Source organism: Asparagus officinalis, chromosome 7, assembly GCF_001876935.1.
Source record: "Asparagus officinalis chromosome 7, Aspof.V1, whole genome shotgun sequence".
NCBI classification, from domain to species: domain Eukaryota; kingdom Viridiplantae; phylum Streptophyta; class Magnoliopsida; order Asparagales; family Asparagaceae; genus Asparagus; species Asparagus officinalis.
The window spans coordinates 89,342,705-89,357,543 of NC_033800.1; the positions used below are offsets into that span (position 1 = coordinate 89,342,705).

General features: G+C 34.5%; 1 protein-coding gene across 1 annotated transcript in view; it reads right to left on the reverse strand.

Annotated features, from left to right (window-relative positions):
• LOC109847485 overlaps window positions 8,845–14,839 on the reverse strand; it is a 7,798-nt gene continuing 1,803 nt past the window's right edge. The window contains exons 3-11 of the mRNA XM_020416713.1: window positions 13,747–13,827; window positions 13,505–13,593; window positions 13,298–13,372; window positions 11,414–11,475; window positions 11,279–11,342; window positions 10,897–11,012; window positions 10,645–10,800; window positions 10,147–10,213; window positions 8,845–9,566 (exon numbers count right to left, since the gene is read on the reverse strand). Of these exons, the coding sequence (XP_020272302.1) occupies window positions 9,449–9,566; window positions 10,147–10,213; window positions 10,645–10,800; window positions 10,897–11,012; window positions 11,279–11,342; window positions 11,414–11,475; window positions 13,298–13,372; window positions 13,505–13,593; window positions 13,747–13,827 (828 nt within the window). The 3' untranslated portion in view covers window positions 8,845–9,448. The remainder of the gene's footprint in view (window positions 9,567–10,146; window positions 10,214–10,644; window positions 10,801–10,896; window positions 11,013–11,278; window positions 11,343–11,413; window positions 11,476–13,297; window positions 13,373–13,504; window positions 13,594–13,746; window positions 13,828–14,839) is intronic.

Consider the following 14,839-nt stretch of genomic DNA (forward strand, 5'->3'; position numbering starts at 1 on the left):
ACTCCGGAACTCAAAACTTCACTCCCTCTTCGACCTAACATTTTTCTAGGGAAAATACAGTTCCTTTCAATTCTCATTCACAATTTCAACAACCCAGTCTGTCACATCAAAATCAGTATCCTCATCATCAAGTTGTAACTCACACTCCTCTTGATACAGATCATGATGAACGTCTTAATATTTTGGAAAAGGGTTTTGAAATCATAATTAAGGCCTTCACACTAGCCCCAGATATGTTAACTCAAACATCCTACACGATGAACTCCTTTATGCAATCAACCGAACTCATACTTAACTCTAACACTCAAGCCATAGCTAGATTAAAAACCCACATTGATCAACTAGCTAGTGCCATAAGTGAAGGAGAGGAAGGAGAAATTCTGAGTCAACCCGTGGTCAATCCTAAGGACACTCAAATGAATGCACTACAGTCAGGAAAACAGGTCGATAATCAGGAAAGAATACCTTTAAGCCAAATTCTTGTTCCAATTCATTCTCCTTCTGATAACTCAATTCAGGAAAGAGCAGAGGAAGAAGAAGAAGAGTCAGATCTAAGTTTTGAGGAAATTTTTGGTGAGGAGCTGAAAATATTAGGAGAAGCAGATCAGGTTTGTCAAAATAAGAAAACTGTGTTAAACAATTGCTGCTTTGAACTAAATTTTGAAGAACTCTTTCTTGATGAACTAAGATTTTTGGAAAATAAACAACAACCAAATTTTTACACATCAACCATGAATCATGGGGTTGAGAAAATTGTTAAAGAAAATTTGGTTGTTAGAAAACAAACATTCATAAATCAAGAATCTAAGTTCAAAACGTATGACACCAATAATACCTACCTTCCATTGCCATAAGAATTATTAAACACCCTGATATGCTTAGAATTTCAGCACAGTATTGATTGTAGCATTTTGAATTTGTTTAAAACACGGGTAAGAATTTTCAGCAATAAGGTAGGATTCAATATAGAACATGAGCTCTTCATGTTAAATATTTTATTCTACATTGTTTATTTTGTTTATTTCAGCATAATAAAATCTTCTCTTATTTTAGAGTTTCTTGTTCAGTTGTAAAAAAAGAGAAAAAAAAGAAAAAAGAGAAAAAAAAGAAAAAAGAGAAAAAAAAGAAAAAAAAGAAGAATAAATTTTTGATTCTATCCTCCTCAGACCAAAGGTAATTGCAGATTTTTATCAACTGATCAAATATAAGTACTTTACTTCTTATCTGTTTTACTTTGTGCATCATAGAGTTTACATTGAGGACAATACAAAATTTAGGTGTGGGGTGAGAATTAGTTATTTTTTCTCTTTATTTTACATTTTTAGTTGTATTTTTATCATTTTTTTCCCTTTTCCTAAAAAAATTATAAAAATATCGTCACTTGCCAAATTGATAGAGTTATGTAATAATTGATTTATTTGATAAATTTTAAATTTTTTAATCTCTAGTTTGTTATTTACTCAAGTTTATCTTTTATGGTAACTCTAAATAAATTTCTTAAGAAATGATTTTCAAATAGTATACTTTACTTAAGCCTTAACTTAGATTTTTATTTAAAATAATGGAATTTATGCATGCTTAGCTTAGAGTTAAAAATAATTTTTTAAAGTGTCTTGACTTATATATTTTTCAGAATATATATACATATACATATAAAAAAATTTGCAAAAGAAGAGTGCAAAAAATGGGCACCAAAAGAAAAAGAAAGAAAGAAAAAAAAACTCTTGAATTCAATGTGATTCTATCTTATAAAGCCTAAGATGACCGAGTAATTAAGCCTAAGGAGTATTTTCATACTTAATGACCTAAGCCCAATTAGGTTGGGATCCATTGGCCCAAAACTCGTTAAATGGTCGCTTAGAAAGCCCGTTAAAGTAAAAAAAATCACCAAGGAAGAAAGAGTTAAAAACTAATATAAAAAAGAATAATAAAAATAAAAATACTAATAAATGTTATATATATAGTTATATTTGTATATATGGTCTTGAAAAATATTTTAGATCAAATAACTTGAAAATTATTTAAAACAATGAGTTAGCATGTTCTTTTCAAAACTTTTAAATTAAATTTCTAAGTTTGGCTTGGTTTTGTATTGCTATAATGAGAAGATTTTCTAGGAAATTTACCTTAGAGTTATATATAAAAATGTTTTCTTGAGTAATAACTAGCTTTAATTATCAAGTAAATTTAGTTTTTTACTAACTTCTTTAATTTGACAAGTTGACCGAATTTTGTGGGTATATTCACTGCAAACCCTCACGAGACTACAACTCGTCCACTAGGGTAACCTAGGAGTTTAAAGGCTTATTGTATGCGCTAAATACAATCGCGATTCCTGTGAAAGTGAGTTAGGATTTTTTTTTTCTTTGCTAGAGGACTAGCAAAAGTTTAGGTGTGGGGGTATTTGATAATCATATTTTATTATAATTTTATACCCTCATTATCTATTTTATATGAATAAATATGCCACTAATAATTATTTTTATCTTTAATTGCAGGTTAATCAAAAATAAAAAGCCCAATATCTCTTCTCTCAACAAAGCTCATGAATTAATGAAGAATATATGCAAATACATGAAAGAGCCCAAGCCAAAGTCCAAAAGCCCAAAGCCAAAGCCAAATGAAAGAGAAAATTAGCGGATTGCAAAAGGGGGCATATAGTCGATACCCGTATCGATACCAGCATCGATGCTCGTATCGATACCTACGTCGTTCTATTACAGATCAATGGCTAAAACTTGCTTGTTTTGGATAAGATTTTAATCCAATGGCTCTCATTCACTGATGTTTACTATAAATAGGGGTAGAGAGTGAGGAATTGAGGGTGCGGAAATTTTTGTAACTCCATTTAGAGATGAGGGCCACTCTTAATTAAGAAGACCTTTCAAATTTATAATTTTTATTACAATTAATAAAATAATTTTTTTCACCACTTTAAATATTTATTCTCTTTGTTGGATGATGAAGATGGAGATGAAGAATTATTTGGAGGTTTGCATTTCTTTTATTTTTCTCTTTTATTTCTTTTTTATTGCTTATTAGTTTAGATTTATTTTTATGCTTATAGTTAGATTTTATTTTCTTATTTAAATAGCCAAGAGGCTAGAACCCTCTTGTCTTAGATTTATTTCATGCTTATAGAGTAGATTTATTTTCTTGTATTTAATTCTTATAATTTATTTTGTAATTTAGATTTTGTAATTTATTTTGTAGTTAGATTTTAATTTTTTACACTATTCACCTTGAGGCTAGAACCCTCTTGGGTTTAGTTTTTATTTTTGTTTATTTTTATATTATTTGATTCGCCTTTAGGCTAGAACCCTCTAGGGAATCACCATTTTCTAAGAAGTGGATTCAATTCTAGATTATTCATATCTTTAATTGAATCCGCCATCTTTACTTTCTTGAATTTTCTTTTTATTCTTAAATTTTCCTTTTTTCTTGATTTTATTCATCTCTCCTTGTGTAAATCATTCATTTATTGTCACATCCACTCTCACTTATATTTTGTGCCTATTTACACACTATCATTTTCACTCTCTTAATCTCTTCACAATCACATTCACTCATCACTCTTATTTATCACGCACACAACATAAGAACCGATTTATATTTTCTCTTACAAAACACATTCCTCGTGGGATCGATATTTTTTATACTATAACTTGACACGGTTGTGCACTTGCAACATTTTTTGTACATGTTTATGCCGCATCACATTCTCTCACTAATTTGCGTTTAGTTGGGTTGTTTAACCCCCTAACATTCCAAGAACCAATCTGCATGGCTAAAGAGGAGAGGCAACTTGGAAGGAAGGCAGGAACCCTCAGTTGGGATGATCCCCAATAATCTCCATATTCTGAATATCCCTCATAACACTGAGGTCAACCGGACCTTTGATACCACGATTGATAGAAATTTCCTCCAACTTTTCCACATTAAGAGAGTTAATAGGAAGCGTAGATGAAGAAGAGGAGGTTTTACCCTTGGAGGTACCTGGATACTTACCTCTCCTTATCAACGAGAGGTGTCGTCTGTAAGGAAGGTGAGACATCAGCCCGCTGTGGGGCTTCTTCTTAGACGCCTTAGCTTGTCTTTTAACATTTTCGAAGCCAGGAGGGGGATCTGAGGAAGAAGCAATGGCCAGAAAGTCAAAGGAGCTTGTCTTCTTAGACCCATGTCTTTCCGATAAGCTAGCTAGCCCTTGCTTCTAATGACCCATCATCAAAAACTAATTCTTCATATACTTTCCAATGCGCAACAACATGACCCTCCTAGTCCTTTCCCTTCTTCTTTTGCTTCTTCCCCTCAATTTTAAGTCCTTCCTTTTCTCAAAAAATTTTAAGTCCTTCCTGTCATTTCCCCACCCCCCCTAGTAATTTTATTTTCCTGGGTTAATTACTATATTTGTTCACTTTACCATTACCTCTATATACGTTAGCTAAAGATTTGACAGTTTAAAAGGGTGATCCATACCGGATCATCTTCTTGTTGGCTAATTATGGGTGCTTCACGTCACAAAGTGATATGAGGCCTTTCATCATGAGTTTTATCCTGCTGTTTGTTATATCATTTGTATCTTTACGATGCTCTTCTTGCAATGGTCACGGCTTCGATTTGTCAGAAAATAAACAAATGTATTATTAATGCATCCATAGTTTTCTTTGGTATCAATTTTGTATCCCTCGCTTTTGGCCTTATAAGCTCTTGTAATTTCCTATCATCATCTTGCATTTTGTCTTACAGTCCAATGAATATTCATCTATATGCACACCTAGTAAACCCTAAACCGAAATGCCTCTAAATCCTACATTGTCTAAACTTAACTAGAAAACTGACACCCACTAGTTTTCTTGATGCAACGTGTTTAATCACACAAATTAACAGACCATAATCAAGAAAAATAAATTTGAAGCGGGAAAAATATGTATAAAAAAAAGGGAAAAATGCTTCCAGCCCCCAAAAGCCAAGTGAACATGCTTCCCACCCCCAGGACTTGGTCAATAGGTGTTTTACCCCTAAAAATAAAGAATCTGTTCTTTGAGCCCCAAAACACAAAACCCAAGACATTAAAACATGTGAAGACCATAATACCCTTCTCTCTCTCTTTCTTTTTTTATTAAAATATGATGGGGGATTATTTTATTATTTTTGTTTTCTCTCTCTCTTTATCATGATGTACCAAGAGGATAGTTGAAATTATTGATGAGGATTATTTTATTATTTTCGTTTTTTATTATTTTGGTTGTTTGTATTGGGAGGTTGTTAAGGTTACGGGTTGGTTGTTAAGGTTACGGGTTTGTTGTTAAGGTTAAGGGTTTGTTGTTAAGGTTATGAATCCTCTCTCTCTCTCTTTCTTTTTTTATTAAAATATGATGGGGATTATTTTATTATTTTTGTTTTCTCTCTCTCTTTATCATGATGATTGATGAGGATTATTTTATTATTTTCGTTTTTTATTATTTTGGTTGTTTGTATTGGGAGGTTGTTAAAGTTACGGGTTGATTGTTAAGGTTACGGGTTGGTTGTTAAGGTTAAGGGTTTGTTGTTAAGGTTATGAATCCTCTCTCTCTCTCTTTTTTTTTTTATTAAAATATGATGGGGATTATTTTATTATTTTTGTTTTCTCTCTCTCTTTATCATGATGTACCAAGAGGATAGTTGAAATGATTGATGAGGATTATTTTATTATTTTCGTTTTTTATTATTTTGGTTGTTTGTATTGGGAGGTTGTTAAAGTTACGGGTTGATTGTTAAGGTTACGGGTTGGTTGTTAAGGTTAAGGGTTTGTTGTTAAGGTTATGAATCCTCTCTCTCTCTCTTTCTTTTTTTATTAAAATATGATGGGGATTATTTTATTATTTTTGTTTTCTCTCTCTCTTTATCATGATGTACCAAGAGGATAGTTGAAATTATTGATGAGGATTATTTTATTATTTTCGTTTTTTATTATTTTGGTTGTTTGTATTGGGAGGTTGTTAAAGTTACGAGTTGATTGTTAAGGTTACGGGTTGGTTGTTAAGGTTAAGGGTTTGTTGTTAAGGTTGTGGATTTGCTGTGTAGGTTACGGATTTGTTGTTAAGGTTACAGGTTTAATTGTTAAGGTTACGGGTTTAATTGTTAATGTTACGGGTTTAATTGTTAGGGTTACCTATCTAAAGATCTTTTTGGTACATCATGATAAAGAGAGAGAGAGAAAAAAAATAATAAAATAATCCTCATCATATTTTAATAAAAAAAGAAAGAGAGAGAGAAGGGTATTATGGTCATATTTTAATAAAAAAAGAAAGAGAGAGAGAAGGGTATTATGGTCTTCACATGTTTTAATATCTTGGGTTTTGTGTTTTGGGAAAGAAAGAGAGAGAGAAGGGTATTATGGTCTTCACATGTTTTAATATCTTGGGTTTTGTGTTTTGGGGCTCAGAGAACAAAATCTTTATTTTTAGAGGTAAAACACCCATTGACCAAGTCTTGAGGGTGGGAAGCACGTTCACTTAGCTTTTGGGGGCTGGAAGCATTTTTCCCAAAAGAAAATTACGACACCTTCAGCTTGCGAGAGAAATTGGAAGGAGGCCGTCATGGTTGTGAAACGAAGCTAGCAGCAACAAAACCCTAGAGAGGAAAAGGAGTTGGGAGGTTTTATTTTGATCTCTTTGAACTTTGAAAAATAAATAAAGGCGTCATGTTTATTTATCCGATTAAAGAGTTCTGAGCAGCTGGATTAGACTTTTAAACTACGAAAATCATGTATTTTATTCGGGTTCTTTTCCGAACATCTCGGAAGAAAAAGAATCGCACTTGATTAGGATTTTTTTTACTGTCAGATTAAAAACTATATTTAAAATAAGCCTACAGCTTCGGTGCTCCATAAAAAAAATTGTTGGAGCATCGGTGGCATATCTGTAAATATATTCTTTAAAAATAGCTCTCACATTTCTAGATAGATAGATTTGATAGTTAGGAGATGTTCCACACCCAAAATTGTAATTAGCTATAGGTTAAAAGGTTACTTTAGGAAATACAATTTAGGAGAGAAACCGAATTGTTGATTAGTTACAATTCTTCAACTAACTAATTTCAATTTAGCATAATCCTCTACCGTGGTTTTGCTCATGTGCTTTCAACTAGAACTTCTAATTTTAATTGCTGAAGGAAATTAGTTAATTGCTTACATTCACTAGTATCCACAGATTCATTGCTGAAGGAAATTTAGCTAATTTTTGCTATTCTTATTTGTCCTCTTGATTAATTACCTTTTATATATTGTTTATAAAAGGCAACGACGCATCCTATTCTCCAAAATTTCTCGTGAAGAGGCGCTATGAAAGGTATCCCCATCTTTTTCCTTTTAATTTTTTTTAATTATATAGAACATTATGCTATGCTCATTGTTCTTTGCCTCTATAAAGGCATTGGATGATGATTAAAAAAACTCTAAAGTAATTATGTCATGTGATGAGAAAGAAAAAAAGCAACAGAGTGGTTATCTTTAGGATAGAAAGCAATTAGAAGAGAATTTTGAAAGACTAAAATACCCTTTTTATTTTAGCTCATTTGTTATTTTTGTCAATTTAAAAATTAAAAGAAAGCCTATTTTTGGAGCACCTAAGCAAACCTCTTAAAATAAAACTAGATTCCTGAAATTTTGAAGCAAATATTATTTTGAACTAGATAAAAATTGGATTAACTTAATATATTGCAAATCATTAAATCAATAATTAGTATCAACGAAGATATATTTATTCATTTGATACTTTTTTATAAATTTATTGAAGTAAACCTTAAATTGTCATTATTATTAAAAGTAGAAACAGTGTACACCATGGGAGAGCAAAAATCGTAGGATGGCAATTACTCAAGCTCGAAGAACAGATTCTTAGATGTGGAGGCAATTACTCAAAGTTAGAGATATGACTATCAATAAATTTGGAGACGGTAATAATCTGCAGAGAACTATGAATGAATGCTATGATAATGGGAAAATTCAAACATCTAAGATATATAAAGCCCTGACTCATTCGACAGCTCCTATTGATACAATGTCAGGTTCAATTTGGGGTGGACTCCACTATCCTATTGATACAACCTCTCAAGACTGTTAACTAAGGAAAGACTATGCAGGATGGGGATACTAACTGAAAATCTATGTATCCTATGCGCAAATCAACAAGAAACATGTAAGCACTTGTTCTTTAGGTGCCAATATTCAGCAACTATCTGGAATGGAATAATGGAATGGTTATGTTACTCGAGGAGATCATGCAACTGGACTCAGGTGGTGAACTAGTATAGTGCAAAACTGAAAGGGAAAGGATACATGAAAAAAGTAAAGAGAATGGCTCTTTCGGCAATTGTTTACTGGATTTGGAAGGAGAGGAATCTGAGGATTTTTCAAGGGAAGCAGCGCACTCCTGTTCAATTGATTAGGGAAGTGAAAATCTCAATATTAACTAAAGTGCTCAATGAAGATATACCTGAATATATAAAGAAAAAATTAGAGAAATGTAACCTAACATAGATATGTTAGGAATTCTTGTTCTCACCCGAAAAGCTGGTGAGATTTGATGCGTGTACAAACTTTACAAATTGGAAGATGAATAAAAAAATTTTCATTGACCAAAAAAAATCGTAACACGAACTAAGAAATGCAAGCTTAGAGCATTAATGTTGGTTTTTTTTTTCCAGCAAATCATTAGAGAGCAATTTCAACACACACCACACCTCCCCCCCCTCCCCCCCCCCCCCCCCCCCCCCCCGCCCCCCCCCCCCCCCCCCTCCTCTCCCTCTTTCTTTTAATTGATATTGCACGCTATTTAACAGAATTGCGCTTAAAAAAAGCTCCAAGACGATAAACAAACTTAATCTCCATACTACGTCCGAGCAGTTTCAGTTTACAAGCTTCTGGCTTCCATTACATAAACAAGAAGATTCTCTCCCCAAAAAGCTAAGCTCTTATAAAAAAAGCTAAAATTTAAAAAAAAAAAAACTAAAATTAACAACCGAGGCCTGATCCAATTGTGTAATCCAGATTTAAAGACAACAGATTACAAGTCTTTGGTGCCAAGAGGAAGAAAGATACACACGATAACCATCTACATCATCCGGATCGCGTAACGAATCCTTGGTTAGAGATGGCAGACGGTACATAGAGTGATCAATTAGACAAAACCTTTTCGAGGAAAACAGATAAAAGAATGTACTGCTCTATTCTTCCAAATGCTGCACGGTTAGTTTCATCTGACTGAACAGAAGATATAACACAGCTAAGCTAATCCTACAAACACAAATTGACTTACCAGGTAAAACCCTGACAGCTTATACAAACTATGGTTAACCTATGAACTATAAAAAAAACAAGCAAGCAAGCAAGAAAAAACATTTATAGAGGAGCGGCCGTTCGAACGAACGCTTTCACAAATAACAAAAAAACCTCGTTAACTTATTCCAATCATGCTCCTCCATTACCTTCATGGATCGGTCCATTTGGTCTGCCATTGCGTCCCCTACCACGGTTCTGCCCCCGCCCACGCGACCTACAAGCCAATATCATGGGAGTAACTACGTAACTACAGAAAAAGAAGGGAAACAATAAAAGGGAATTCCAGTTTTCATATCCATGAACAAGGTCTGAAGAGTAAGAGGAGCGCGATCTCTGAGGTGAGAGGTCGACAATGGCAAGTGTGTGTGTGTCCACATAGAACCATCTATTTAGGATCCACCTAGTCACTCATCGACTAATTGCAGAATCAATTGTGGATTTGTAAGAAGGTTGGGTTCGCTCTCTAAAATTAGGGTCGAGTACTCCCAGGTTTAGTTCTCTGAGATCTCTTGCATATACTATCAGAGCCACCACTCTTCTCAGTTGTAGCATTGTCTTAAATATCCCTGGACATGGTTGATATATCGGCCAATACGTCATTTTGTAAGGCTTGCCCCAAGACGAAATGATCCAATATCCTTTACTGCTTTTTGGGGATATATCGTGATTTTCCCAATATAACAAGTGACATTTTGGCCGAAATGTCGCAATGTCAATTTATAATTTTATTTGTTTTAAAAGATTGGTTTGTTTTGATAGTTCAAGTGAGGTCTAAATCCAAACAAAAATCTGTTTTGTGCAATAGCTGAAAACAAGAATTAGCGCACAAACTGAAACCAAATTCTTTTGCAAAAATTTTGCAAAAGATATCATCTTTATCCACGACTCCATTATCTGGTGTATCAAGTATGAATTTCTATCATATACGCACCTAATCCAATATGACACCCAACATTTATTAAATATATCTGATATCTCCCCTATGTCTACCATCCCATATGAAAATTTTCAGCCTAGTATGTCCTCAACATCCATGAACACTAGTTGTAAGCAAGTGGCACAAGTGGTGATGCCAGTACTACAATGTACGCCCTGAACTAGACGAGTCCAAATGGGTGAAGCCAGGATTTCAGTGTTTTACTGCGGCTAGACCAGTGCAAAATCAGCTAGTATGGTGTGCTGTGATTGTGGAAGTATAGTGGTATATTGGAGTCCATTTAGTCTCGTACCGGCCGTTTTCCTTCCTCTAGAGTTCCTCTAGGTCTCTTGGAATCTATCAGGTGCTATATGAGGAAAATAAGCACTCGTTTCTAATCCAAACATACCTCCACCCTGCATAAGAACAGGTGCTTCTTCGTCATTGTATCCACCAGCATCTTGCTGGTAATCAGGCTGGTTCACCATGAACGACCATCTACCACGGCCTCGGAAGCCACGACCTCTACCACCCGCCTTCGGGCCATCTACCATAATCCACGACTCTGCTTATTCATGAACACCATTGCCATAGTCCATTGTCATGGGCATCTACCTGAACAGAAAGTTATGGTATTCTTAAGATATGTATCAGACACAACCCAATTGAGATCCAGTCCTATATGCACGGCCCCCCCCCCTTTTCACCCCCGGGCCCCCAATCGCCCAATTGTGGTTTAGAGCCCCTTGTGTACTTCTATGGTTGCAGATAGACCCCCTGGACGCTCAACTCCATTAGTTTTCATATATAAATTAGTTATATGCGGTGATTATTATGCTATAGAAAGTAAATCAGTAATGAACTCATATGTTTCAGTTCATGAAACCCAACCTTAACGTGAAACTAAGAGAGTTGACTATCCAGGGGATCTATGTGCAACAATGAAAGCACATGGGGTCTATCCGCAACTTGGTGATAGTACAGGGGGCTTTTATCCGCAATTAGACCATAGTTCTAACAAATTCATTCAAGAAGTAGTAGACAAACCTCGACCCCGTCCCCTGCCCCGGCCACCACGTCCTCTACCTCGACCACTGGGTAAAGCATCTACATTTGAGCATTAGATGTCAGAAAGGACACATTAGTAGATGTCGCAGAGAGATGGATAGAAAATTCACCTCCTCCATGGTCGAATTCACCCCATGGTTTCACCTGATCAGCAGGCAATGGAGTTTGGTACCTATGGAGATTAATGTCATTAAACACGGATTAATAGAAAGAAACAAAAGATAAAAATCTTATCAAACAGAACTAAAAGGAAAATTAAGTTCACAAGATATGACAGTTTCATCTAATATTCACACATCAAAAGGAACCATATTTAAGTGTATAGCCAACCATTTTGATTAAAATGAAACTACTCTGTTAGGAGGTTGTTAATCACTCCTATACTTTTGGTAAGCTATAAAATGATAAGATAAGACATTATTGCTTCAATTCTCCCAAGAGCTAAGCAGATGTATGAATCTCATAATCACACTTAAGTAACGCCCACTTTCTAATTAAATGGCCATGCAGCGAGCTGGTAGGGTAGCAAAAGTAGTATCTGATAAACCAGTGATGATCCACTTTGCACACATGAAAAGCCCTCTATGGTTTAGCTTTAGTCTCTAGCACATCAAATTGAACATTTAAAAGGTGAAATGTCGAGGACCTAATCTCTAAAGTCCAAACCTACCGTATTCTCAATTCTGAAACAAAAGTTCAAACATTTAAGAAAATGGGTACACCTAATAAGCTCCAAAAAATGAATGGTGACATTAGTTGTTGTCATGTCCACAAGATTACAAAAAATTCACGACTCCCTACATAAGAGACCAACTGTTTTGATTAAAAACTGATTTATTTGCTAGGAGGCCATCAATTACACCTCTAAATAGTAAGTTATATATAGATAAGAGAGAAATCAGTTCCCCCATCTCCCAAGAGCTAGGCATACATGTTTGAATTGTATCAAATTAGAAGGGGCCTACTATCTAATTAAATATGCTTGAATTGTATCTATTACTGTTAATTAAGAAAAGCCATTTTGGTGTTCTACCTCTATATGTAAGTCGCCTTTTAGAAAAATTCCAAACTTATACACACAATTTCCAAAAAATTCCAACTTCATAAAGAACAAATTTGGGAAAAGGCAAACAATAATCTTCTTCTTAACTAACCCCACTATCTCATAAAGCCATTCACTACTTCATAGCTACCCTATTTTTGAAATATCATACACTCATATTATTTTGTAGAACTATTTTTAATACATATATTAATTAATATTAATCGTTAAGGAGTTAAACAATTTATTTATCATGCACAACTGCACAAGTGTATATCATATCATAGCATGCATTGCAAGTACCTTTAAGGAAACTGCCATACTCACAACCAGTAAAAACCGGCGATTCAATGAGACTAAACTATTAATATGGTGGATCGATTTGAGTTTGGAAATAAATGAATTATCCCTTAGAAGTTCAACTACCAAGAGTAAAATAAAAGGGTGTATCATGTCATGCATGCATCGCATGCAACAGAGTACTGGTATTACATTAAAAAAGGCCTACAATCTAACTAAATGGCCATATAGCAAGTTAGGGGGTAATGTTGGTGGTACTCAATAACCCAAGTATCATAGTATTTACTTTCTTTTCCACTAGAACCATTGTAGTGGGGTGTCATCTCAAAATAACCCATACCACATAAAGAGTTGCATCACCACTCCCATAGCAAACTCAAATCTCCCAACCACCTTGCCACATAAAAGCTTTATGCTCCATGTCCCATTGCAAACAAAAGATCCACAAATACCTTTAAGTAAACTGCCATACCCCCAACCAGCAAAAACTGGCGATTCATTAAGATTAAACTATTAATATGGTGTATCAATTTGAGTTTGGTAATAGATGAATTATTAATACAAAGAGTAAAATCAAGAAGAAAGCATGTGCTACCAATTAGTTATAGCCTAAAAATTAGGAAATTGAATGGTGCAAATTTACTGCTCTCACCCAACAGAGTTCTTATCCAGTTCGGTTTTAGACAGTGTTATTGTGATCATCGAGACATGTCTGGTGGTTTCAAGCCTGTAAAACATCATAAATATGTCAGGCCTGAATACAAAAAACCTGTACATCTATGGAGATAACACAATAGACTAAACTGAATATCCATATCCATTAGACAAGCAAATCTCCGTATGTTAAAAATTTTCTTACGGAAGCAGGCCTTCTTCTAGTGGCTCCCATGTGTCTGTAATGTCAGTAGATCCAATAGCAGTAATTTGATGAAGACCCACAATCCTTCTCTGCACCATCAGCATATTTATGTACAATGTTCATTTTGCAACGGGCATAACTTTGCACAGAAAATACAAGGAAGTGGGGAAGGACTCAAGACAAAAGTTTCCAACTTCTCAGTGATCAAAATGATCATTAAGATATATGTCAAAAAATATTACCTTAATTAGCTCCACAATCATCACTGTTTTGTTTATAGCTCTTCCCATTGCCTTGAAGACAATCTCGCCTGAACCTTTTTCCTTGAAATCAAAAATGCAAACAATTTTTTGAAGGAATATAACTGTTGAAAGGATATGTTAACTGATTACAACTTTACACAAATGAGAAATAATATATTTGTGCAAATAGTATCACAGGCAAACAATATGCGGAATAATCATGAAGCATGCAAAAGCATAACAATTTTTTCCAAGGGTTTGTCGGACTGCCACACTGAGGACATATAATGTCTAATGAACAATCTAGAACTTTAAAAGTATGTTTTAGCATTTATTATGAATATGCACAATTTAACATTTGTCTGTCTTTATAATAAAAATGCAGTAGTCACTGATTGAAGCTTGCAACCTTGTATAAAGGTTCCTAGCCTGCTATTCAAAACTCAATCATGAGACACCATTGTTATTACTATTACTCAGGAATCCTCAGATAAAATTATTTCAGAACCTCTGAATATTAAAATGCTCTTCAAAGAAGGAAGCTCATGTATTCCACGAGGTTAAAAAAACTGAATCTCAAAATGTTCATTCATGAGCGGCAATAAAAAAAAGCATGCCGATTCAAACATAAAGTTTAGGATACATAATCATCATTACACCCATAGGATAGGACAAGGGTAAGATTATACCTACCCATTTAGCAGCATCAATAAAAAGTTATGCTGGTACCAATATCATGATATTAAGGTACATGCTTCAGTTGTGCCATACACTTGAGTGTTAACTTACTGCAGACAAATATGAAGATAAAGTATCCTCGTCATTGACTTGGGTAAAATTCAACTGAATGAAGCCCTCATAAGAAATATGTTTGGTAACTATGAGACCACTCTTTCTTCCCATAGGAAAAGAATGAAGGAATTAGGAATCTAGGAGAAGACCACATGAAAAACCATGAGCAACTTCCTAGAATATGGTATCAGCATTAGGATATTTACACACGGGAAGCTAAGCAAAAAAGGTGAATTTAAGGTTTTACGAGATCCTGCATCACCCCTTTCCTGTACTCCCCTTTTCCTCTACACCCCCCTTG